This window comes from Mauremys reevesii, linkage group 2 (genome assembly GCF_016161935.1).
Source record: "Mauremys reevesii isolate NIE-2019 linkage group 2, ASM1616193v1, whole genome shotgun sequence".
Classification (NCBI taxonomy): domain Eukaryota; kingdom Metazoa; phylum Chordata; order Testudines; family Geoemydidae; genus Mauremys; species Mauremys reevesii.
In genome coordinates this window covers 94,933,871-94,958,943 of record NC_052624.1, presented here as the reverse complement: position 1 = coordinate 94,958,943, position 25,073 = coordinate 94,933,871, and the positions used below count along the sequence as shown (strand labels likewise).

At 41.6% G+C, this 25,073-nt stretch overlaps 1 protein-coding gene across 1 annotated transcript in view; it reads right to left on the bottom strand.

Annotated features, from left to right (window-relative positions):
- STK17A (serine/threonine kinase 17a) overlaps positions 1–19,461 on the bottom strand; it is a 47,993-nt gene extending 28,532 nt beyond the window's left edge. The window contains exons 1-2 of the mRNA XM_039526476.1: positions 19,131–19,461; positions 1,657–1,869 (exon numbers count right to left, since the gene is read on the bottom strand). Coding sequence (XP_039382410.1) covers positions 1,657–1,869; positions 19,131–19,309 — 392 coding nt within the window. The 5' untranslated portion in view covers positions 19,310–19,461. The remainder of the gene's footprint in view (positions 1–1,656; positions 1,870–19,130) is intronic.
- Between the last annotated feature and the right edge of the window lie 5,612 nt (positions 19,462–25,073).

The following is a 25,073-nucleotide window of genomic DNA, read 5'->3' as shown; positions in this document are numbered from 1 at the left end:
TTCATCTTTTGACACTTTGGTTTTTATTTTATTTTTTTTTGTGGGGAGGGGAGAGAAGTGGAAAAAAGGGAAGAAGAATGGGCAGATGAAAGGAGTCTCAAGTTACTCAGACTGGTCTGATCCTGAACTTCCCCGCCCACACTTCTGATAGGTTCTCTCTCAATAGGGTACTGTTGAAACACAGACTTTTGTTCCTGCCAGACAAGCCATCTTAAAAAATTGTTGAAGCAGCTGCTCTCACTTTTGCCCAGAAAGCTAAAGACTAGAAGTTGTCTTGAGCATCAAGGTGACAAGACTCATTTTAAAGAATTCTTATGTTTGAAACTGCTTGATCTAGTGTTTAAGGAGATAAGGAGCTAGAACTGTCTGACAGAAGAAGTAAAATTTTGACTGAACTGCCAGACCACAAGTTATTTAGCTAGCATTGGTTCAGCTAGAATAAGCCTACTGGAAGAGCATAAACAGAAGACATTTTTATTATTTGTACTAAAGTAGCCGATGGAGAATTTACTGGAGATTTAGACTCTGTTTTGCTAAGTGGGGTATATACATGTAGTAACAGCCCCAGCATTGAGGGGTTTACAGTCTAAACAGATAAAATTTCTAGGGAGCACGGGGAAAACACATATTTTACCCCCAATTTACAGAAAGGGAAACTAAGGCTCAGAGAAATTGTGTGACATTAGGAAAGTCACTTGAAGTCTGTAGCAGGGCAGGAAATTGAATCCAGATCTCAGAGTCCCAGCCTAGGGCCTTAACCACAAAACCTGCCTTCTACTCTGGTGCACAGGGAAAAAAAAAACCAAAGTCTTATTAGCAGAACAATCCAGTGCCGAAGACACACTACAAATAAGACATCAGCAATATCTGTTCCAATAGGAGGGCTTCAAGATGCCATGTATTTTCAGTGGCAGAATACAAACTGGAAGCTGTAGTTGAAGCACAGTGCCATTGCTAACTTCTTCCTTCAGACTAGCTTTTAGTTCAGTCTGACTAGCAAGAAAGAGGCAGAGACTCCAAATGGATTTGCAGATCCAATGAATAAATCTTTTCTGTAAGAGGTTCATATTTCCACTTGAGACAGAAAAATAATTGAAGTTTCAGCTCTCTCTAGGAACCTGTCTGCAATAATGCTGTAAGGCAGTGGTTAAAAGTACATCGCTATAAGCAGGAGCACTCAATGGCAGCTGTCAGCACAGGGAAAAATGCAGGCACATGTCTGGCACCTTCCACCCCAATTTCTACCAGGAGAGAGAGAATCTACTGTCTTGTGTCTTCACATGATATTCATTTTTCTAATGAAATAATGTATCACATGACCACACAGCTAAAAGTATATTACAAACAGGGTAACCTATTACAAATAAATTATAAATTCAACTAGGTTAGGGAAATTGATATAGTCCACAATAGTCACTTGATCCCACAAACTACTTGTGATTCCTGATTCATCATTCTTTCGTCCAGATCCAAAAAACAGGTGATTATAGCAACTCAGCAGGGAAATATCAGTTTTCAAAATTCTTGTCTTTTGGGTGCACATTATTTAGATTTTTCACTTTCAGCAAATAATTCAGGAAATTAGTGTGGGAATATGTCTCTTACACACACACGGGAAAAAAGTGTAAGACCCCACAATATGAGATTAGTACTTACTATTCCAGAACTAAGATCATCTCTGTTGCAGTCTCATAAACTTCATGTAAATTAATGACCCAAAGGTTGCGTTGTGCCAACTCAAGGACAGCTATCTCATGGATTATTTCCATTCGACAGTCTTGGCCCTTTCTTCTTTTTCGCATGAATTTGGCTGCAAACTCCTTTTCTGTATCTTTCTTGACACACTTCTTCACCACTGCAAACTTCCCTCTGGAATTAAAGCAAAATATTAAATCAGATGGATGATCCTTAATTTAAGGATTAAAATCACTAGTCAAATTTTAAATATTTTAGAAAACTCAAAAGAAACTACAGTGGGAACATTTACAATATGTTCCAAATGTAGAGTTTTTACCCTGTATCAGTGATATTCCCTACATTTAAAACAGGGGATACTGCTGGAACTAGTAACACCTCAAACTGGAATATATTTTAAGTTTATTAACTGTACCATATTGTATCCACAAAAATTTAGCCCTTCAGTAGAAAAAAAAATCCATCAATTTCAGGAAATGAAGTTTACTTATTTGTAACCAGAGTTCTTCAAGATGGTTCTGCATATTCCACTTATACGTAGTGTGCCGCACAAAGATGCTTAACGGGGAGAACCATCTCCAAGCAGTGTCTGCTAAAGTGCTTGTGCTCTTAGTCCCCTCCCCAAACCCAGCATCCCTGAATGTTCTGAAGCAAGGCTATATAAGGAGGCACAGTGCCCTCTACCACCTCATTTCTTTCCTCCACCAAGCCAGAAATACAGAACAAAAAGATGGGGGAGAGGGGACGTATGAGTATGCAGAGCAAGCTCAAAGAACACTGAACTGACCTTAATTTCTGCTTTGAGTAGTTCTGCATATTCCCACTTATGAGTAGTTTGATAAATAATGCTGAAAACAGCCTGGAGGAACCAGAGCCTGAACTTAATAGAAACTGAAGAACTACTCTATCAAATCTAGCATCAGCCCCTGAAGCAGAGGTGCGCAACAATTTTTGCTGGGGGGGCTACTCCACAAATTCTGGTAAGTCGTCACAGGCCGCATATTTCTATGGTATTAACCGAGTGAGCACCCCCATTTGTTGTTTGAACAACCTTCCCATGTATGTGAGGGAGGAACAACGTGAGGGCCAAAGTTTCTCTTAACTCCAACATGTTTATGTGCAAGCCCCTCTACTAAGAAACCCAGTGATCTTCAAACTGTATGATGATTCAGACGTGCCTATCCCCCCAACCATTGTTTGACACATCTGAAGTTACCCTCACTGATGGCGAAGGGGGACTGAACTGGAAGTCTCTGAGGACATTAGCTCTGAATCGCTACCACATCAGCGAGTCCGGAACGTTTCAAGAAATATTGACTAACGTTTGCAGATGGTCTCAGGTCAACGAGCCAAATCTCTACATCCAATGATGCACTGGCCTAATTCCAAGATGCTCAAGGAGATTCACTTAAGTAGTAGCACCCATGAGACTCAGGAAGAAAGTTACTTTGAGTTCTGACATATTTGAAAGTTTAAAATATACTGCACTATTTAAAAAACCTGTCCTGTGGTAAAAAGGCTTTTCAGAGTCCAATATGGCACCTAAGAATAAAATGTTGAGATCAACGGATTCAACTTGACATTCAGTAGTAGTTCCGGGTCTGAAAAAAAGGGTGATTGTATAAGCGATGTGGCTTAATAGATTTTTGTCAACAGCAGCCTTCAACAGTCAATCATCTGTATGATATAAGTAAACAAAAATACCTTGCTTTCTCAGCTGAGCCACTACTACAGAGAGGCAGTTTGTACAATACACTTGGTGCTGTGGACAGGCCAAATGGGAGCACCTTGTACTGGAAATGGCATCCTGCCACCACAAAACAAAGGTACTTTTGATGACTGTCTGACAGAAATATGAGACTATGCATCCTTCTGTTTAAGAGTCGCAAACTAAACCACAGTTAAAATGAACTGATTATGAAGGCTAGAATTAACATACAGAACCAAAGCATCTAAACATTTGTTCAAGTTTCTTAAAATCTAAAATTGGATTAAACTCCTTCCTCCATCCACCCCCTGCATTCTTCTCCTGTACTACGAAGTATCTAGAATAAAACCCCTGACTTCTCAAGGTATTTGGACACCTCCCTGATAGCCCCTATCAGAGCAATTTCTGCACTTCTGAAAGTAGAATAGCGTTGTGAGAGGGTTCCCTGAAAATGAAAAGGTAGGGGAAACTGAAAGTGCGTAGTTTCTCATACTGAATACAATAGCCCTTTTCTGTAATTTCAGGGACATAATAAACTTCCATTTGCTGATAAAAATGGACTAGCCTGTCTCCAAACAGAGGAAGGGAAGGATCCTTGCTGATTGGTTCTCAATCCTCACATCAAATCTGAGGCTTGGTGTTCAATGAAGATGACAGGGAGGAAGTAGATCGTTGAGATTTAGGACTTGATTTGAAAAACGACTTCTTCTGGTGGCTCTGGAAAGTCACAGCCTGCTGATGTCTTCTGTGATTTGACAAGAAATAAATCAAGGAAGTCTATGGATAATACTGTCTCTAATAATGGGAAGAAAGAGTAGAAGGAATCAAGCCTAAAGAACAGAGCATTGATCTTGCATCCTTTAGCTTTTCCAGTCATTCATGTCTTTTCACTGACAAGACCATCCCTATAAAAGGGGAGATCTTCCACCTTAATTCTAGTATCCACAGCCAGAAGAGAGGAGCAAAGCCAAGCATGTCTCCTCTGAGTAACTAGAGGCCAAGGTGTCAAACAAAACCCTGAGAGCATACTTAGCCACATTTTGACCCTCCATTTGGATCACATTTGCCAACATCCTTTTATTATCTGGCAAATCCTGTACAAACAATAGCATCATTTCCCATAGGTGGAACTGATAGTGAGTCATAACTGCTTAATAATTTGCCACCCTAGTACTAACAGTGGAAGAAGAGAACACATTTCTTCCCAGGGAATCAATCTTCTTTCCCCTCTCTATCAGCAGGAATGGAATATGCTTCTCCAGACCTCAACCATTGCTGGCAGCAGGCACCAACAAATTATATATAGAATGTGTATGAAAATACAACCCCCCTACCCCCTGAGAGTATTTGATATAATTTGTCTGCTGTCTTGGAAATAGGCTAACAAGGGGAAGGGGTGGCTCTAACAGTCTGAACAGGCTGCAGCAGACCATGGAGAATTGGTAATGACATCCTATTCTTGGAGTTTCCTCCACTACTACTGAAGGTAAATTCAATGCAGATGTCATGCGATCCACCAGGTCACAGAACTGCGGAGCATCATCAGAAGGGGAAGAGGCAGAAGCCACTCCCCAGGTGCTCATCTGGTGAAAACTCAGGATCATGGTCTGCGTCAGCTAGCTCTCTTTTAGAGCAATAAATTGTATCTTCTTTTTCTTCATCAGAGTATCTGGCACCACTGAGACACAGATGGATCCAAAGATTTCTCCACCAGGAATGCTATCTTCATTGATACATGTAGTAGAGAACAGGTAGCAAGTGGTTTGAAAGGGGCTCTGGTAAGGCCTCCGAGGTCTAGTTTTAGGTCCCATGCTGGTGTAGGGTTGCAGATTTCAGGTACATGTTCTGAATATCTGCGAGGAAGCATTTTGTAATCAGACGGTTTTCAGCCTTTGTGCATCTACCGGTATTTTGTTGTGAAAAGTAGCTATGGCTGCGAGGTGCACCTTAAGTGAACTAACAGATAGCCTCATGTGTTTCTAATGCGACATGTACTCCTAAATCGAATGTATTGGTGCTGTAAGTGCCGGTATGTGTCTGGCGTGACACCATGAAGAGAACCTCTTTCATTTATGGAGGTAAATGGTACACATGGTAAGTTTCCTGCTGTTTAGCAACACCTTTTTAGCCTCTTCCAAACAGGTTAATTTGTCGAGATGGAGCCATGGAGGAGCCAGGCCTTCAGGTGGAGTTTTCCTAGATTCGGGTGAAGAACATGACCCTCGTCCTGAGAGAAAAGATCCTGACAGAGAGGAAGGGTGTCCGGGGTCAAAGCGCCATGCTGTTCAGGTATGGAAACCACCTCTGTCTGGGCCATATCGGAGCCATCAGTATGATCCAGGCTCTGTCGATCCGTATCTCGTGTATCACTCTGGATAATAACGGTATCGGTGGGAATGCATACAGGAGGGGTGTGTTCCACCGAATGACAAAGGCATCTCCTAGTGATTGCGGTCCTAGTCCTGCTCGTGAGCAAAAGCTTGGACATTTGCAGTTTTGTGATGTTGCAAACAGATCAATGTGTGGTGACCCCCATTCATGTTCTTGGGAAAACTGTCTGCTCAACGTGTCTGCCATCGTGTTCTTTTGGCCCGGGAGGTACGACACAGTAATGGTAATATTGTGGATAATGCCCCAGTTCTATAATGTTATGGCTTCTGTGCACAGGGAACGAGATCAAGCACCTCCTTGTCTGTTTATGTAGAACATACAGGCTACGTTGTCTGTCATTACTCTTACCGATTTGTTTCTTATCGGTAGGAAATGTTGGCACATGTTTTGAACTGCTCGTAATTCGAGTAGATTGATGTGTAATAACGACTCTGCAGGAGACCATTTCCCTTGGATTGTGTGTTGGTTCAAGTGTGCACCCAATCCAATCAGTGAGGCACCTGTAATGATCAGGATGGATGCTGGGTCTTGGTGAAATGGAACTCCGCACACACACTGTGTGGGTTTAGCCACCATTGTAGTGATTGTATGACTTTTGGTGGTGGTGACAGGAGTCTGTTTAGACTGTGCTTGCGTGGTATGTAGACTGTGCTCAGCCATCCCTGGCGACAGCGCATGTGTAGTCATGCGTGCTTGACCACAAAGATAGAAGCTGCCGTGTGTCCTAACAGTTACAGGCAAGTGCGTGCAGAGCCCCTTAGACTGATTGTGACTACCAACAGGACAGTGGTCATTGTGGAGAATCTGGTCATCAGTAATGAAGCTTTGGCTTCTATCGAGTCTAGGTAAGCTCCGATGAATTCTAGTTGTTGAACTGTAAGTAGAGTAGATTTCTTCTCATTTATTTGTAACCTTCAGGTATGGAAAAGTGTCTGCTTTAGTGCAACCCTTCAAGAGACAATCATCCAAGTATGGGAACATCATAAGTCCTTGTCTGTGTAGGTGCGCTGCTACTATAGCCAGGGTTTTGGTAAAGACTCGCTGAGCTGTCAAGAGTCCGAATGGTAACACTCTGTATTGGAAGTCGTCTCTCCCTACTGTGAACCGTAGGAATCGTCTGTGTGCAGGGTGTATAGCGATATGAAAATACGCATCTTGTAGGTTGAGGGCTGAAAACCAGTCCCCTTCTTCCAGCACTGGAATTATTGATGTCGGCGTGACCATCCTGAATTGTGGGTACGTATAAATTTGTTGAGTTTTCTGAGATCTAAAATGGGTCTCCATCCTCCATGTTTCTTTTGAGTCAAGAAGTAGTGGGAATAGAACCACTTCCCCGTGTTGTACTGGAACATGTCCCACAGTACCTAGCTGTACAAGTTTACTTCTTGTCATAGAAGATGCTTGTGAGAAGGGTCCCTGAAGAGGGACGGGGACGACAGATGGGTAGGTGGGATGGAGATGAAGGGGATGATAGGACATTCTAGTTATATCTCCACTACCCAGTGATCTGTGGTGATGGATGCCCACTCTTGGTAAAATGGCCATAGTCGGTGGCCAAACATCTGGGTAGGTTGTGTAATATACGCTAGTTGTCGGGGGAGGTCGATCAGACCCTCGATCAAATCTTCAAAATTGTGTCTTGGCTGGTGGTGCCTGTGACGCAGTCGATTGGGACTGGGGTAGTCAGAACCTGGAGGGGGACAGTAGCACAACACCCAACGCATGACCACAGAAGTTGCCATCAAGGATGTTATATCTGCTGCATCAACTGAGGCTTGAAGGGATGATCTGGCTAGCAATTTACCCTCAATGAGTGCTTGGAATTGCAGCCTCTCTTTTTGTGGGAACTAGTGAATTCCTCAAACTTAATATAATTAATAAAATCATATTCTGACATTAAGGTTTGGTAATTTGCTATGCGAACCTGTATATTCAAAGTAAATATTTTTCTTCCAAAAAGGTCTAAGTATTTAGCTTCCTTATCAGAGGGGGGTAGACACTGTCTACTTCTTTCAGTAACAGCTTGTACTACTAATGAATTCAGAGCAGGGCATATAAATAAAAATTCTGCCTTTTAGATGGCACAAAGTACTTCTCCATTCTTTTTGGAGTGGGGGCACAAGTGGCTGGAGTGTGCCAGATGGTCTTGGCTGATTTTAAGATGGCTTCGTTAATGGTACCAGTCCTCTGGAAAATGTCCAGTAATTTATGAGGAATGGAATGCATTTGCAATCCTCCTCAGTAAATCTTCAAGTTGCCTGTTACCACTAGGCAGTAATGGTGAGGCTAGTACAATCATCACATCTGTAGATGAAGATGACAATCCCAACAGGGCTGGTGGTTCTGCCTGATCTAGTTCCTCCTCTTCCTCCACTAGTTCTTGAGGCGGTCCAAGATCTTCTCTGCGAACGAAGGTACCCAATGGGATCATCTGGATTCAAGATATTGCATGTATGGATCTGATGGTCTCCAGTAAGGCCAGGTTGAGGGGTCAAATGGAAACTGGGACAGTCACCATGAAGGAGAGTACCACTGGTCTCCATGTGCACAATTGCTCTTATGAAATCAGGATGGTGCCTATGAGACTCTGGGTTCTCTGTCTGGACTGATCCTTTGTCTCTATGGGAGTGGTGATGATCTCCTACCAATACCTGACTTTTCAGAAGCAGTGGCAGTTTCAAATTCTATGGAGGGCGCTGTCAGTGCCAGAGGCCTTATTATGCCCCAATAGGTAGACTGTACTGGTGAGTGGCTCTCCCTATTTTGCATGCTCTGGACCAATGGTGTGGAGACCTTCCTGGTCAGAACAGGTTCCAACAGAATTGGGGATTCCAAGTCCATATAGATGGACATGTCCTTGGGGTCCTCGTATATATCCCCTGATGCAAGTGAACAGACTGGCTTGTCTTTCTGTGCTGTCAGTGGTGCCATCTCATTGCTGTCTTCAGTACCAACAACTCCTTTTCATGGTGCATTGGTACCATCAGAGTAGGAGAAATCTACTTTTGTTATTCTCTCATCTGTACTGGGGACAGTTCAGCTCCTGCACTTAGCATTGGTTTTGGGGCGCTTCTGCCCTTCAGAGCCAGGAGAATGGTATCGTGCTCTTTGTGAGCTTCTGGAACTCCCTACAGAGGTGTAGAGTCTGTTAGTCTACAAGGTGCCACAGGACTCTTTGCTGCTTTTACAGATCCAGACTAACATGGCTACCCCTCTGATACCTGTCCTAACTTGGAGGTTACCGGAGAATAGAGATGGAAATATCGTTTAAAAGAGTACCCCATCTAAACTATTAAAATTATATCAGTTAATCGTTTAAATGTTAAGTCCACAATCTACCCCTCGCTTGGGGAGGCGGCACCCCGCTGTCTCTCCTTGGAAGTGGAGTACTGTGGGCTGGGGGATCGTTTGCATGCGCATGGCTGAGCATTGTGTGCCTTGCTCTGATCCCAGTTACTAGGTGCTGTCTAATGCAGCTAGTTTGGCAGATCACTGCCAGGAGAGCAGCGGTGCCAGGGCAGATCCAAATGCTCCAGCAGATCCAGTGGTTCCTGGGCAGACTCATCACTGCAGCCAGCTGCAAGAGAAGCAGAGCCTGGTGGGTAGAGGGAGTTGAGGCCTGCCCTCAGCAGTGCCCTCTCTGCCGGGAATGGGCTGATCTAGCGGTGCCCCAAGCTGCGAGAATGCTGCAAGTTTCAGTGCCCTCCTCCCCCCCAGGTATTGCTGTGGCATTTTTAATGTGCACATTAGGTATTACAATGTCATAAAATTATTTTATCACTCTTACACCACTGCGCAATGCAGAATTTTGCAGAAATTAACGTTGTGCACACATAATTTCCTTTCACCCACAGAAATGGGCTGCAGTGCTGTAGAGGTACTTGAGGTGGTCATCACTGACCAGGAAAGCCTGAGGGCAGGACACGCAGTTTTAGAACCCGCAGATCTTGGGAATAACTAGGCACTCCATGGGGAGATGTGGAGGGGGAAGGGTTCAGGTAGGGAGAGACCCACCAAACCCTATTAAGAACTATGTGAACTATAAAAAATATAAACTACTGTTAATTACAGTTAGATGCAGAACCTAGCTAATGAAGAGGTTCCACCTCAGACCACAGGCAGCAGAAAAGAACTGGAGAGCTGGTCAGTCTTGCACTGCCCCTTTTGCCCTCAGTTTGGGACACAAAGAGAAAGGGGTTGGTGTGGACCTAAGGATATGGTTAGCAAGAATCTTCTGATCTCAGTTATATGGAGCACATACCACCACCACCCATCAAAAAGGAAAGTAAATGTTCCCCTTATCAAAAAAAACCCCAAAACAACAGTGGGATGCCCCAGTTCACCAACAAACAATCTGGAAATGAGGGTATATAGGAAGATATATAAAGTATTTGAAGATAATTTTAAGACAGACTATAGAAGACTAAAGAAATCCTGAGAGGAACCTAGCAAAGCTAGATGAATAGGCAGCACCTTTATTGTTGACTAATGAAAGTGAGTGCACAACAGAAGGAACTATTTCTACATATTGGTGGCTTTTAAAATTACCTCTAACCTCTCTGGAACAAGACTATTGTGTTATTCTGGGTACCCAGATGAAAATATCTGCTTTTTTTGACTGCCCCTGTGCATTGAGCACTCTCATATTTGCAATTAGATAAGTCAATGTTGGCACAGTATTCCAGGTAAGGGTGTAAATTCACTGTATTTCAGAGATACAGAAGAAATAAATGAGATCCAAAAAGAGGTGATAAAGATTAGAGGCATGGATAGAGATTGAAAAGACTGGGTCTGTTTAATTTATAGAGGAAACAAATTAAAAAGCGATGGCAGAGATACACAAAATAATGAATGTTAAATAGGCAGTCAAACAGACCTATTTAAACAGACCTCTCATAACAGAACCAGGGGACATGTGATAAAAGGTATCAAGTTTTAAAAAAAAAAACAGATAAAATACTTTTCCACAAAAAACATGATTAATCTATGGAACTTGTTTGTCCAAGGTATCATTGAAACTTAGTCTTTTCTCCAAGACTAAACACAAAAAGGATGAGCTGGACCATTGTTTCTCCATGTCCAGAGTCCTCTCCTATTAAGGCTTTCAAGGGTCAATCCTGTCCTCTATCTTATTCAATACTTGTCTGAAGTTGCTGGTTAGACATATGGGCTGAGGTGTAGAGCTGGTATTGTTTGTGTATTGCTGACCTCTCCCTTGCCTCAGATGTCAATATTACTATTTGCCAGCTGTCCAAATACCTGGATGAGGAGCAGCTGGCTGAAACTAAACCCAAACAAGAGAGAAAAGAGAAGATGTTTGGAGAAGGCAAGGTCTTGAGACATCTTCCTTGGTCAAATGTATCTGCCTGAAGATTGTAGAGTCAGTGAATAGCATTGGAGTACTCTTGGCTATCCATGATTGTGAAAGACACCCATGTTCTCTTGCAGCTGGCCAGAATACTGTGCTCTATCCTATCAAACCGATCTGGTCACAATAATCATGTTTTCATGACTTCCAAATTAGATTATTGCAAATCCTACCTATAAATAAAGGCAAACAGCCTAAGACCTTCAACTGGTAAGAGAAAGAGCCCATCTGCTCAGCAACTGACACTATGATCACAGTACCTCTGGGTTTCACTCATTACACTAGCTCCAATGAATACAAAATCTAATTCAAAAAGTCTCAATCTTAATATCAGCCGCTCCTCACAGGCCTGACCCTAGTTCCTCGAGAAACTGCATCTCTCCCCATGACCATGACCTATATCAAATTATCTATGAACAGGAGGAGAACTGAAAGCACGAGAGAAAGCTTTGTCATGAGATAGACTTAGATCTATGGAATTAATTCCTACAAGCAGAATTAACACTACCCTGAGCTTTCGGAACCAAATGCAACACACACTGCTTTAATCTTAGCTATCCCCAGCCCACCCCCACATGTTTAAAAAAAAAAAAAACCTGCCATGTTTCAAGCTACTCTTTACAGTTGCAGAAGGTAAAATCCACCCCCCCCCCAAACAAAACTTGGGGGGTGGTCAGACACTATGGTGAGATGAGTCAAATACTATATAGTAAGATCTTAAAAATGAATTAGATATGTAAAAAGGATGAGAACAGCTACGGTTGCATTAGATGATAAGCAATTAAAAAAAGAAAAATCCCTCTTTCTTCAGCATACAAGACAATTCTAAACTGAGTTTGGCAGAAACTTCTCATAGGGCACATTATTCCAGTGTTGTTCACTATGAAGTTTCTTGCACTTCTCTGAAGCATCTGGGAATGGACTGATCACTTTCAGACTGCATACTGGGCTAGGAAGACCACTGGTCTGTGCAATTATGTTCCAGCATCAAGTATTGTTTTTATGAAAACTTTATTCAGTACCGTAAAGGCAAGCTGCTCAGTGGACTCCTGGTACCTTCTGAAAACTAAAGTATTTCAGTTTCAGGATTGCTAATTCAAAATCAATTTAGTGAAACAAAATAAAAAACCACAGACATTTAGGCTCCCCCCCCCAAAAAAAAATCTGAATTGCAACCATTGATTTACTAAGCTATATTTATCATCATTATTCCTCAAAGATAGCATTTGCAAAGATTAACTGAAATACAGGGGACTGACCAGATGTTCACAAAAGCACATGTACAGTAACAATGTGGGTTTTTGAAGCACTGTGAGGCCCAAAGTATTTTCTTGAGAAACTTCTTCATATTTAATATATATGTCAAAATAATGTTATGGTTTTTTAAATGCAGAGTGTCAGGAAATACAAAGCTACTTGATAGAACCATTAATAAATTTGATTATACAAGAAACAAAATCTCAACTACAAAATAACATAACTGCATTTCATTGCAAAAAAAATCCCACAAAAATGCTAAGAATATTTTAAAAGATTGAAACCAACATCTATTTTTAAAAGATCATTGTAAAACAGCACCTTTGGAACTGGCCATTCAGGGCCTAGAATAAATACTGCACAATGTGCCAAGCACCCTGAGATGGACTCAAAAGCATGCTTGGAAGGGGTAGGGGAAGAAAAGGAAGAACAAAAACCAAAGGACAGGCAGGGAAGGGTACCATGGGAATCATGTGGAGAGCATCAGAAGGCTGCACATTCTAAAGAGCTAAGTAATGTATGCACAATGGTTCTTTTTAAAAAGCTAATGTCATAACAAGTTAAACATATAGTCGGTTAAGTAAAAACTGCTCTCAAGTTTAAATTCTGATCATGAATGACAGCAACTTTGTTTAGAGAACCACTGGAAAGGACTCTAAATTGCCTCAAAATGAAGACATGTAAACTTGACAAATCTGAATGCCACAGTTACAATATGAAGTATTGCAGCAAACTAATTTTCAACAGTAAGTAGTTATAATCCATGCTGACGCTGCCCCTTTACAGCAGCAAAAGATCAGTTCTTTGCTGGAACAAACCTAGCATGGCCTAATGGTATTTGTGACAGAGACAAAAAATCAATTAAATCAATGGGAAGACTTCCGTTGGGTTTGGATCTGACCCTTTAATAGCACATCCTTTTAATATCCTGTAAAAAGTTTTAATCCTCATGATTTACATACTGACTGCTGGAGTCACAATTTGTATAATCTCAGCGTGTCATTTTCCTCAAATTACCACAAAGTGAATACCACTCACAATTTAGCACACACTCAACTCTTGACCAAAGTAGTTTGTCATACTTCATCTCTCTCGAAAAACAAGATACTGATTTCATGAAGCACAAAAAGCTGCTCAGACCTGCATACAAAAGCTGTTTTGGAAGCAAAGAGGAAGTCTAATATAAATACTGGTATGCCAGATTAACCAAAACATTTGTCACTATTCACAAAGAAGGAAAATAAGACACAGTGTGTGCTACATATGTACAGCACAGTTGGGCTAGACAGAGACCCGATGCATCACTTAATTAAAAGGGTCAGGTTACATAGACATTTAGACTGTTTACAAATATAATTCTTAAAAACTAGTTACTATGCAACTAATAAGATTCATGCGTGAGGCAACTCCAGAGCAAAGATCCAGCAAAAACATGCTGGGCAATCTAAGTTGATTCAATATTATGAAACTTGATATAAATTTGTACTTTTAGAGAGATATACCAGGATAGGTTTTTAAAAAATAAGCATTGTGTTATATTACCAAGTGTTTGGACAAGCTCCAAGTTGGATTCTCCTCCTTTTCCCTTTCTTCAAAGTCTTACTTTGAAGTCTTAACAGGGAATTCTTGAAAAGCAAGTGAATTTACTGTTGAAAATACAGTAACAAGGGGACAAACCAAGAGAAAGTGATAGCTCAGGGCACCATGTGATTGGGGTGGGGGGTAATTGTGATGACTAAAGATAGAGAGGAACAGATTGGGGTTGGGGGAGAATACTAGGTAAGAAATAAATTACTGATTAAGTTAAAAAAAATCAGACATCCACACTCCAACATGACAAAGAACATGTTTAAAAGCAAACTAATTTTTAGTCTACAGTTCATGTTTTATCCCACAATCTTCATAATAAAAATCCTACTTCAAACTGAAAATGATTTCTCCTCTGAAGTAACAGACAACTAAGAAGCCCAAGGTCACTTCTTCACACTACCACCATCATTAGCATTATTTAAATTGGCACACATCCTGGCTTACAGAAAGGAAACAAAAAAGTCTTAGTAATTGCAAATGAAGCAAGAACGCTTTACATCATATGTTTACCCACATTTTGGGTTGTCATGGGTTCTGCTAGGGAGCAGCAGAGAATCTGACATTACTTTAAGTAATCTTTTCTCAAAGTGATCTGCAAAACCTCCTGTCACTACTGTGGTTGCAGTATTAATAGTGACTTCTATGAGCATATTCATCTTTTAGAAAGCTTAAAAAGAGATTGTCTGAAAGGAACGGAACTGCATAAAATTAGCTATAGAATTAATTCATCACAAGTGCTATTTGTCTGGCGTGCATTTCCTCCCACTCCACACTTTTTCTGTTGTTACAGGCAAGAGAGAAGGCTGTTTTTAGCAAGGAGGTTTTAATGGCAGAATTTCTTTTCAAGGGATGGGTCCAATTGCCAGCAACTTCTCTCTCCATTGCCATCTCTGTCCATCACATCCCCAGAGTCTGTTCCACACCTGTTATATTTGTCTGAAGAAGGTCTCAGGTAACTGAGACATAAGACAAAAAAGTGGCAAACATACAGCATATGTTCTAGTTACAAGTTCTTATTGCGGGGGGGAGGGGGGCACAAACATATAAGCATCCAGTATCACAGACTAAGAACTGAGACTCACAACATTAAGGATAGGTTACGTTCATTATACAGCTGGGTACTATCATGAAGGCCTGTGTCAGTCTGCACATAAAGTCACATCTCTACGTTTGAAATGTCCTGAATGTGAAACCAAGTTTCCTTATTACGCTGTTCCACCTGCTTAGTGCTTCTTTACAGCCCGTTATTCTCAGTTCATGATAACTGAGACTCAGTATGTCCTTTTTATTCAAAAGAAAAGTGAACTGAGGGAATCAATAGAACTTTAGAGTCCCATATGTCTTCCATCTTTTGTCAGGGAAAACCTATATTCTGACGGCAATTGCAAGAACTAAAATAAACTGCCTTTCTGATGAGAAAGCAGCACAGTGTCAGGTGGACACCACTTGACCAATCTGAGAAGCCAGAACAGCTTTTGACATTAGCAGATGATGAGCTTTGATCTGGTGCATGGCAAGTTCCAGGCCAGTTAACGAAAACATCAGTGAACTTAAGGATTGTATAAATTTGCTTGGAAATTTAATAAGCATATTATTGTCTGCAAAAGTACTATTAGTCTGATGCTACACTCTTCTTTTCCTCACAAAAAGAGTAGGATCTATGTAAATCAACACTGCAAGTCAGAACCTTTAAAAAGAACTTTAGACAAAATAAGAAAGCAAACCTGTAGGAAAATTAAGGTTGATGTTTCCTTTTTGGATATACTTTTGGTTTCACAATACAGAATGGGCTAGAGACAAAAATCTAAACAGTAAGTATTCAGACCTGTAATAGCTATAAAACCATTTAACATCTCTACAAAGAAATCTTATTAAAAAGCATATTGCTCCCCATTTTACAGTGGAATTTCTATTACAATGGTCTTAATTGCAACAGGTAGTAGACTCATGTTACGCCACTTGAGGTAGCCTACCTCCAGTGAGAGCAACCATACTTCAAAACACTGCCACACTATCACTGAAGCCACAGAGGTCTGATTACCAGCACAGAACGATTTGATTAGCAGATAAGTTGTAGCTCATCCTGCTGCATCCCCACTGCATTACTAGTTTCAGCAGCAGCATCGTTGGAGCTTTAACTCACCACCCCCAAGTCTGAGGGTGTGTCTCCACCAGATAGGTATAATGATATGCACTAAAAGTTCCCCAGTATTCATTAATATAGTTCCATTTTAAACAGTCCTACTTTAATGCACAGTAAAGATTTTTTTCTGCACATCAGCAATGTTCACACAGGCCAGTTAATGCACGACGTGCTAGTGTGCACTAGAATTTATACCCCTCTGGTGTGGACTAATGCATTGCGTAGATATGCCCAAAGATCCCACTTAACTCAAACTAGAGATTTTTATGTGTGGATGGGAGCTAACAATATTGAGCTAACAATAAAGCCATACATGTGCCCATGATTTCAAGTAAAACGCCTGTTGCATGCTAGTGTAATTTTATAAAAAGAACAAACTGCCACTAGCATTCCAATCAAGGGAATACAAAAAAAGATTTGGAGTTTCTATAAAGTCTGCAATGCAGTTCTGTCTCCTATATCAGCTCAAGTAGTTTTAAGATGACAGAAAACATCTGAACATAAAAATTTGCTTTCAAAGTCAACAGTACTTGCAATATGGAAAGCTTCACATTAGTAAAATCATTCTCATTCTTGAACTTTGCCAATCTGTGTGTTGAAGGAGGCAGCACAAAAACAGATAAATCTTTTGGTATTTCTTCCTGAACTAGTCTTCTTATTCCAGCACGTACTGTATTTGGTCAAGGTGGGACTGCTGCCTGACCCAGTAGCTGAACAGGTAATCTTTTGAAACACATAAATCTAATGTATTCTCCCTTCAAAAAAACAAGGATTAAAATACAGAGCATGTTTGTGTGCACAAGGGATGTTTTTGCCCCTAAGATTGCTATTCGTCTGCAGAATTGTTGTTAGACACATTAACAAGCGTTATAAAAAACCCATACTCTTAAGTCATTAAGAAAAATAAGCATTCCATTTCAGAGCCAAAACACCTTTTATGAACTGACACAGATGAAACTTAAAAACTGATGATAAAGCATGCTAATAACAATATGGTCACAAATGGCAAAGAGCCTTTTAATTTCACTATATTTGTTCTGCAGTGAGCAAGAATTCCCTCTTTATGAATATGCTAGTGTTGAATTCAGGATCCAATAATTAAAATTTTTTCACTACTTTAAAAAAATATCTTCAGAATTAAGCTAAGAAATTAAATCTACAAACTCAAGCATATGATCTCTCTATATTATGAGGAAGAAGGATCTCAGAGACTTTTGTGGAGTTGAAAAGGAGACAGTATGAACCAAAATTTCTGCAGATTATTGCAGAACAAAAAAAGCCACAAAGGCATTATTAGTTTTAACTTGATCAGTTAATGAAAATCTCAGATATAGAGTCACAGCAGTCATGGAAAAAATGTCTTAAAGTACAGCTTTGATCAGAAAATGACTATGTAAAAATGCATCTTGTTCAGATTTGCTCGTCCTAACTATACAATACAAAGTTTATTGCAGTACTTCCCCTCCCCCCATTAACAGGGCAAAAGGTATGAAGCCCCATTAACCTTCAATTAATAATTTTTTTATGCCAGGCTGGATCATCATCTTCTAGTCTGACCTTCCTGTATAACACAGGCTAAAGAACTTCACCATGTAACTCCAACATCACAAGCCTTATCTCATGGTTGAACTAGAGCATGCTTTCTGGAAAGACACCTGATTTTGATTTTAAGATTCTGTGATGGACAATCCAGCACTTTCCTTGTTAAACTATTCCAATGGTTAATTACTGCTGCTTAAAATTTAGGCATTATCTCTAGCCCGAATTAACCTAGCGTCAGCCTTCGGTTGCTGGATCTTATTATACCTTTCTTTGCTACATTAAAGAGACCTATATAGAAACCTTCTCCCTATATAGATATTTAAGTCTGTTATATTTTGCTGATCTCATTCTGATTAATTAGGATTTGTTAAAACGCCAAAGTTAACTTGAAGTCTAGACAATTTTAAGAGTTTTAAAAAGTAGTTAACAGCAACTATACGTGTTCCTGCATCACAATCATATCTATTTTGCCTCCCTCCAAAGGAAGTGTTTCTCTTCCCTATTGCTGTGTGAAAGACCCAGGCAAACAAAAGGATTACTGACTATACAGGAACAAATGTGTCATTGACTACACAGAGTGCTGTCAAATGAAGCCAACTAAAAAAAAAGAAAGAAAGTAACTTCTCCGTCTAATCTCTTTCAGTGACAGTCATCATATATGATCAACACCCTGACATGGTAAAACTTGCAGACAGAAGTGTTATTTTTAATGTGACGGTGTCTCCAAGTTCAAAATGTATGTGTACACTGAGGAAGCTTGATATAAAAAGAGCTGAGCCACAAACATGGAACACAATTCAAGAGTCACCTTCCAGAATAAAACTTTTCATAACTTTTTTCTTTTTGAGGCGTGGTGAAAATCCCACGCTAGGAGAAACGCATGGGGGGGAGGGAGAGGGAGAACTGCCTTCGCCTCCCTGCTCTAACCATTTGCTTCCCTTAAATAGTCTTTTTTTCCTTGTGTCACATTTGACCTAGTTCAGGTAACAATCCCCCCCCCCAGGTAAATTAAGGAGAAGTGTTTTGCATGGGCTCGTGTTTGCGGGGACACCGGAACGGCGAGCGGCAGAGCGGCTCCCGTGCACTGACAGCGCCCAACACGACTTGCCCTTGTCTACACTGACCAGGGGCAATCGCGGGGCCAGCGGGAGCGGCCCCAAACTGGGCACCGTGGAGCATTTCCGCACCTGCGCCCAGGCCAGTGGCACCGATCGGGGGCGAGTCGGCAGAGCCCCGGCACCGCCGCGCGGGCAGAGCGGAGCCGGGGGGTGCAGCAGCGCCTGAGCCCACCGGGACCTCACCCCTTCCCCGGGGGCGTTGGGGGGAGAGACGCTGCCCGCCAGACCGGGCCCGGCTGCCCCCGTAGCCGGGAAGGGGCTTGGGCGCCCCCGGAGCGGAGCGGGGCGGGGCGCTCTGTCGGGCGGCCCGTCGCTTACCTGCCAAGCTCCCTGCCGGGGCTGAGGCTGTAGCGCTCCTGGAAGGGCTCGGTGCGGATCGCGGTGCGGATCTCGCTCAGGAAGCCGCCCCGCCGGCGGCCCCGGCCACAGGGAGGCTGCGGCGGTGGCGCCCGGCTCCCGCGGGAGCGGCCCGGCGGGGGCTTCTCCTCGGGGCTCATGGCGGGCAGCGGGGGCACGAGCGCAGCCCTTGTCCTCGCGGGTAACCGTCGAGGCGCGAGCCAGCAGCACCCGAGCCGTGGAGCCGAGCGGGCAGCTGTGCGGGGAGCCAGCCGGGCCACACGCGCCGCTCCGAAAGGAGGGGGCGGGGCGAGGCGAGACCCCGCCCCTCGCCGCCTCACCTTTGCCAGAGGGGGCGTGGCTGCCGCGACGCCAAAAAAAAAGCGGCCGGGCTGAAGTGGCGGTTGGCGGCGCCACCTGCCGGGCCCCGCACGCGCCGCCTCGGCTCAGGGTGGGTAGTGTGTGCGTGTGCGCGCGCGCAGCCTGGAGGCCAGCCGCCGGCCCGAGCCCGGGCTGGCAGCTCGCCCTGGGCTCCCGCCTGCACCTGCTGGGCTCATCCCGTTCACGCAGGGGACTACAATGAAAGCAAACGAGAATGCTGCGTTTCCCCCAAGCAGCCTCCGCCCGTTCCTGCACAAGCTGCCTCCCTGGCACAGCAGCACCTGCACTAAGGAGATGCAATCACAGTGCGGCTAATTGCACCTGTTAAAAGTCCTGGTGTCCTCTCCTGGCCCTCATAGCCACATCCCCAAATCCTCAACTGATTAAAACGTCACAAAGCTGAAAACTATAATAAAATTCAGGTTCTTATTGTCTTCTGCTTTTTGATACTTAGCCTTCATGGTTGCTGAGAAAGGCTTGAAAACATGAAGCCTAGAAATCACCTGACTCCGGGAGCTGAGGCTTTAAGCAAAGCACCAAATATTGCAAGACTAGGGATAAAATCAAGAGGCTGGTGGCGCTGGAAATGTTGCTCCATGCTGAGCACTCCAGGCTGTGTGTGTAATGTGTATACCTATGGAATGTGCACTCCTGTGTGTGTGTTTATAAAAAACAGGGCTTGTGTCCTGGCCAAAAATACCAAGCCAGAACTGTATTGAAAATAAATATGCCAACTCATTCCTCTTTGCATGATAACATTGTTAAGAACTGTAATTCAGCAACATAATGCTTGCTATATGTGAGGGTCAAACTGAGGTCAATAGGCCAAATACAGCCCATGCAATTCTTTAATGCTACACTAATGTAAAGGAGCAGCTCACAGCATATGTGGATTCTAGCACTCACTGTGGCCTGTCTGCTTGGATTAAGGCAGAATATCATATTACTGCTAAATATTAATTACAGTAGCACCTACAGCTATTACTTAAACTGTGCAAATGCATAATAGGAAACAGGGCCCCAAAAAGCTTATAGACTAAATAGACAAGCCATCTCCCATCTTCCTTGGATGCCAGTTTGACCGGGGCAGCAGAGCTACCTCAATCAGCTTTTTGCTGGTGGAGAGATATCCTGCACTGGCATAAAGTGGACTTGATCAACTGGAGTACGTGCTCCAGCAGAAACAAAAGGGGATCAGAGATTTAAAATATATATATATTAGAATCATGGAAAGACTTCCATACACTGAGTGACTGAAAACATCAGGACTGTTTAAAAAGATGTGATACAGATACATCAAACTGGCTAGTATAGGCAATTTGAGTGCTTCTACTTCGCCTCACAGTACAAAGACAAGGGTACAGCCAATTATACTGAAAGGCAATACATTACAATTAATATTAATATTAAATACTTTTTCCTCACGATACAATCCATGATTAACTTGATACAGTCACACATCATTGAAACAAAGAGTTTAACAGGCTTTTTTAAAAAGGATTAGATATTGATATGGATAATGAGAACATATATAGTTACATTAAATAGGATAAAAATATAGGGGTTATAAACCTTCTTCCAGCTATTAGCAAACCGCTGACTTCTGGGGTTAGGCAAATATTTTTGCTATGACCAGGTTATTCCATAATCATTCATTATGGGTTTCTTGCACTTTCCTGTGAAGCTTTTGGTTACTGTATATTGTAGGATACTGGACTAGAAGGACTACTGGACTGATCTGGTAAGTGAATTTCTATGCTCCTAAATATGTTCTAACTTGGTAGGGCAGTCCCAGTTCACTGTCTAGTTCTATAGAAACTGGGGTTTTCTCCTGGAGGGAAGTGTGGTTGTCTAGTGGGTAAGAAATGGAGTATGATTGGAAGAAGTTAGAGGAATGGTCATTTTTAGCCTACCTAACGACTCCTAAGTGCTACAATTTCGCTTTAGGTACATTTTGAAGAAAAACCTTCTGTGACACTACCATTTAAAATAGACACTGCTAAAGCATTTGTCTCTGTTAAATGCACAGAGACACCCTTTGCTACTGCCTGCCAATATCCAGAGCCTGTAGCAAAAAAGATTAATGAGGTAATGGCCCCTCATATAGGAAAAGATTCTAAACCACCCCAATCATTGATCAATGATGATTCAAGGGTGAGTGAGCAAATCGATGACTGAGTAGTTTTGCAAATGCCAAGTGAGAGTTGCAAAATGAAATATTTTAAAAATAAATTACAAAAACAACATATAAAATAATCGAAAAGCAACAGAAATCAGAGCTGTATTAGAGACTGACATTTTCTGTGCCTATCTTACACAGAATTTTGTGTAAATGGTAATTGGGATAGAATATTATTATTAAGCAATAAAAACTAGGAGTTAACTATTAATTAGGAAGTTGTTAAGGTTGAAAGTACACATTAAGGGTGTTAACTAACATCCAGACAATGTGGTGTTATTTCCCCGAAATACTTCTACCTCAAAAACATGTACGTCTAGAAATGAACGGTTAATTCTTGCTATATGTTCCCGCTTTACTTATTGTCACCTCAGGCAGGTTGCAGTTTCCTAGAAAACAGGGTCCTAGACCATTTAAGGTCCCAAAGATCACAATCAACCCCTCCAATTGCACCCAAAAGCTAATAGGTAGCCAGTGTTGAGCAGGAAAGTACCAGTGTAATAGGTTCATTCCACCTAATTTCTGGAGACAAGTGGCTGCATTCCACTCCAGAACATGAAAGCATCATCTCTTCAATGGTAGAGCTAAATAGAGCACATTACAACACATATGGCCAAGGTGGGCTGCATAGGGCAGACAGGGTCCATATTGTTCCTTTTCTAAAGAACAGTAAATTGTATATTCCACCCTGCCTTCCTTGCCCAACATGTCCTTTGCAGGCAGGATCTAGTGTGAGCCATGTTGACACCCTTTGTTCACTATTGATGCAGCAGGTAGAAATTAGAGTTGAATATGTCCCTACTATACTCTTTAATATTCAGTTCACTAATATTCTTTATTTCCAAATATCTGTTATTAAATTATATGTGGTATTTTAGGATAACCAATACCCATGAAACTAGTTAGCCAACTCTGTTTACATACATATCCCAGCATTGTTTTCCATCGGATCAGTAGATCTGCTATTTATATTTTGTCTTTCATCCTGAAAGATCTCAAATACTTTACAAATGTAAACAGTTACATACTACACACAATTATCAATTCATCAGTCATTGAAATGCAGCCATATTTGGAGTGAAAACCAGCCCAAAACAGCAGTTGTCCAGTAGTTCACAGAACACCACAAAACAATTCAGAACAGGAAGTGAATACATGTGTTTTCTAAATGGAACTGCAAGGGAAATGTAGGTAAGCAAAATACAATTACCTCAATTGTAATCTGCCCAGAGGAGTAGGGTCAATATTTGTCCTCTCACAAATGCAGTGGGTTCTTTCACGACTTTTGTTCTATATAGTACAAAACACAGGTGTGTGTTTTTTCTGTATATGCTGTTTTACATGGGTAGTTACAGGGGTGCTGGAACAATTTTATAGTGGGGGGTGCTAAGAACTATTGAACCAAACAGTAAACCCTGTATATAATGGAAAGCCTTCAAGCCAGGAGGGTGCTGCAGCACCCCCCACACCTGTAGTCCCAGCACCTATGTGTCGTTACAGACATTATGATACATACACCAATATATATATAGTTTTTCATAGTTTGATTCAGACTGTTTCTTCCAGTTTGGATAAACATTCAGAAAACCTCAGAGTTCTTTCATAAACCTATACAATACATCCGAATGTGTAAATTCCAATTCCTGCCATTCTTTAATTTGGTTATCTCTTTCTCCACCATATGGTAGGAAAGGCCTAAAGAAGGCTGTTTGAAGTTCATTGTTTTAAAGTAACAGAAAGATGGATTTGCTGCATCATTAATCAGAATTACCTGCTGAATAGAAAGGCAGTGAACAGAAGAACCATTTTGTTTAACTGTCTTGTGGACTGACTAAGTCAATTTGCCTTCCACTTCACTACACAATAGCTCTAGCAACTGGCATATATTGTAGATGGCTCAGCCATGATGTACTACTATGGAGTATATAACTGCACTGTAGCGTATAAGTGAAATTCATACTTGTGCAGAGGGCCAGCATAGGGCCTATACGCCACTTTAGTCTCACTTAAGTATTAAAAAATAGGGCTTATGTGGCATGCAAATGGTGTAGAATAAATAAGCTTTGTGCTGGCCATCCTCAGAGGGGTGAATTTCAGCCTGTGTGAACACAGCTTCATCCATTTAGAAGCTAACTAATAGATATATTTAGATTGATCACAGTTACTGCACAGTGAGAAAGTTTGTGTGTGATTCCTCTTTTTTTTTTGCCTCTGTTAGTCTTTATCCACATATAATTTAGAGGAGAGCTCTTGTTATGCTAAGTTACACTCAGATAGCATGACAAACATTCGTTTCTGCTGGTATCATTAGTGTCTTATGGTTCAACATTTTTTCCCTTTCAGCGTAGGATGTTCTAGGAATTCATTCTTTTTTATGAGATGTACTTGGCCTGCAAGCAATAGAGAATGAAGTGGAGTGGAGGATAATGCCTCTCGAGCTTTGTTTAGCAGACTGTCCTTTTAGATTTATGTCTGCATGCACCAAAGTGAAAGCCTATTTTTAGTTCTGCCCTTAAGAAGTGGATCAAGCTATATTGTATAGGAACATAGAATTTGCCTGACTAGATCAGACCACTGGTCGGTCCTTCCAGTCTGGTAGACTAATTCTTCAGATGAGGGTATCCTCCTCCTCCAGTATTGAACATATTCAATTGAACAGTGTGTGAAAGAAAGAATTCCTTCTCTGACCAATGTGGTGATCAGTTTATACCTGAAGCATATTTGAGTATCCTTTATTCTAGCATATATAACTCAGCATGTTATTCAGATGTTAATAAAATTCATTCTTTAATCTAGTGATAGTACTGTATGTAACACCGTATGTTCTTCTGCAACTATAAATTCTAGTCTGACTACATGCTGTATGCAGAAGTGTTTTCTTTTATTTCTTCTAAATTGATATACTATAGTTATCCTAACCTGAGGTACCTCAGCCATGTACTCTTGAATTCATCTTGTCAACATGTAAGGCCTGAGTCCCAAAGCTCCCACTAAATTCAGGTGGAACTGTGCGTGCTCACCACATCTGAAAATCAATTCCATATGATTATGATGATGTGGGATTTTTTTGTTTTGTTTTTTGTTGAAATTGAGCTGATTCATTAGTCTCAGGACAGCAGGGAAACTAGGTTTTTTATCAGCTACAACTGTAGCAATTTCGTCAGTCTTCACATTCACTTTGCAGTTTAAACAAAGATGCACAAATCCATTAAGTGGCAGCATTAGGCACATATTTGCATCATTATTGCCAGCTTCCTGAATTACTATTTGACGTGCGTGGAAGCTTTTATCTAAACTGCCACTCATTTGGCACAGTGTTTGAACTGAATAATTTGTGGAACTGGTGACTAAGCTCTCTGTAGGAA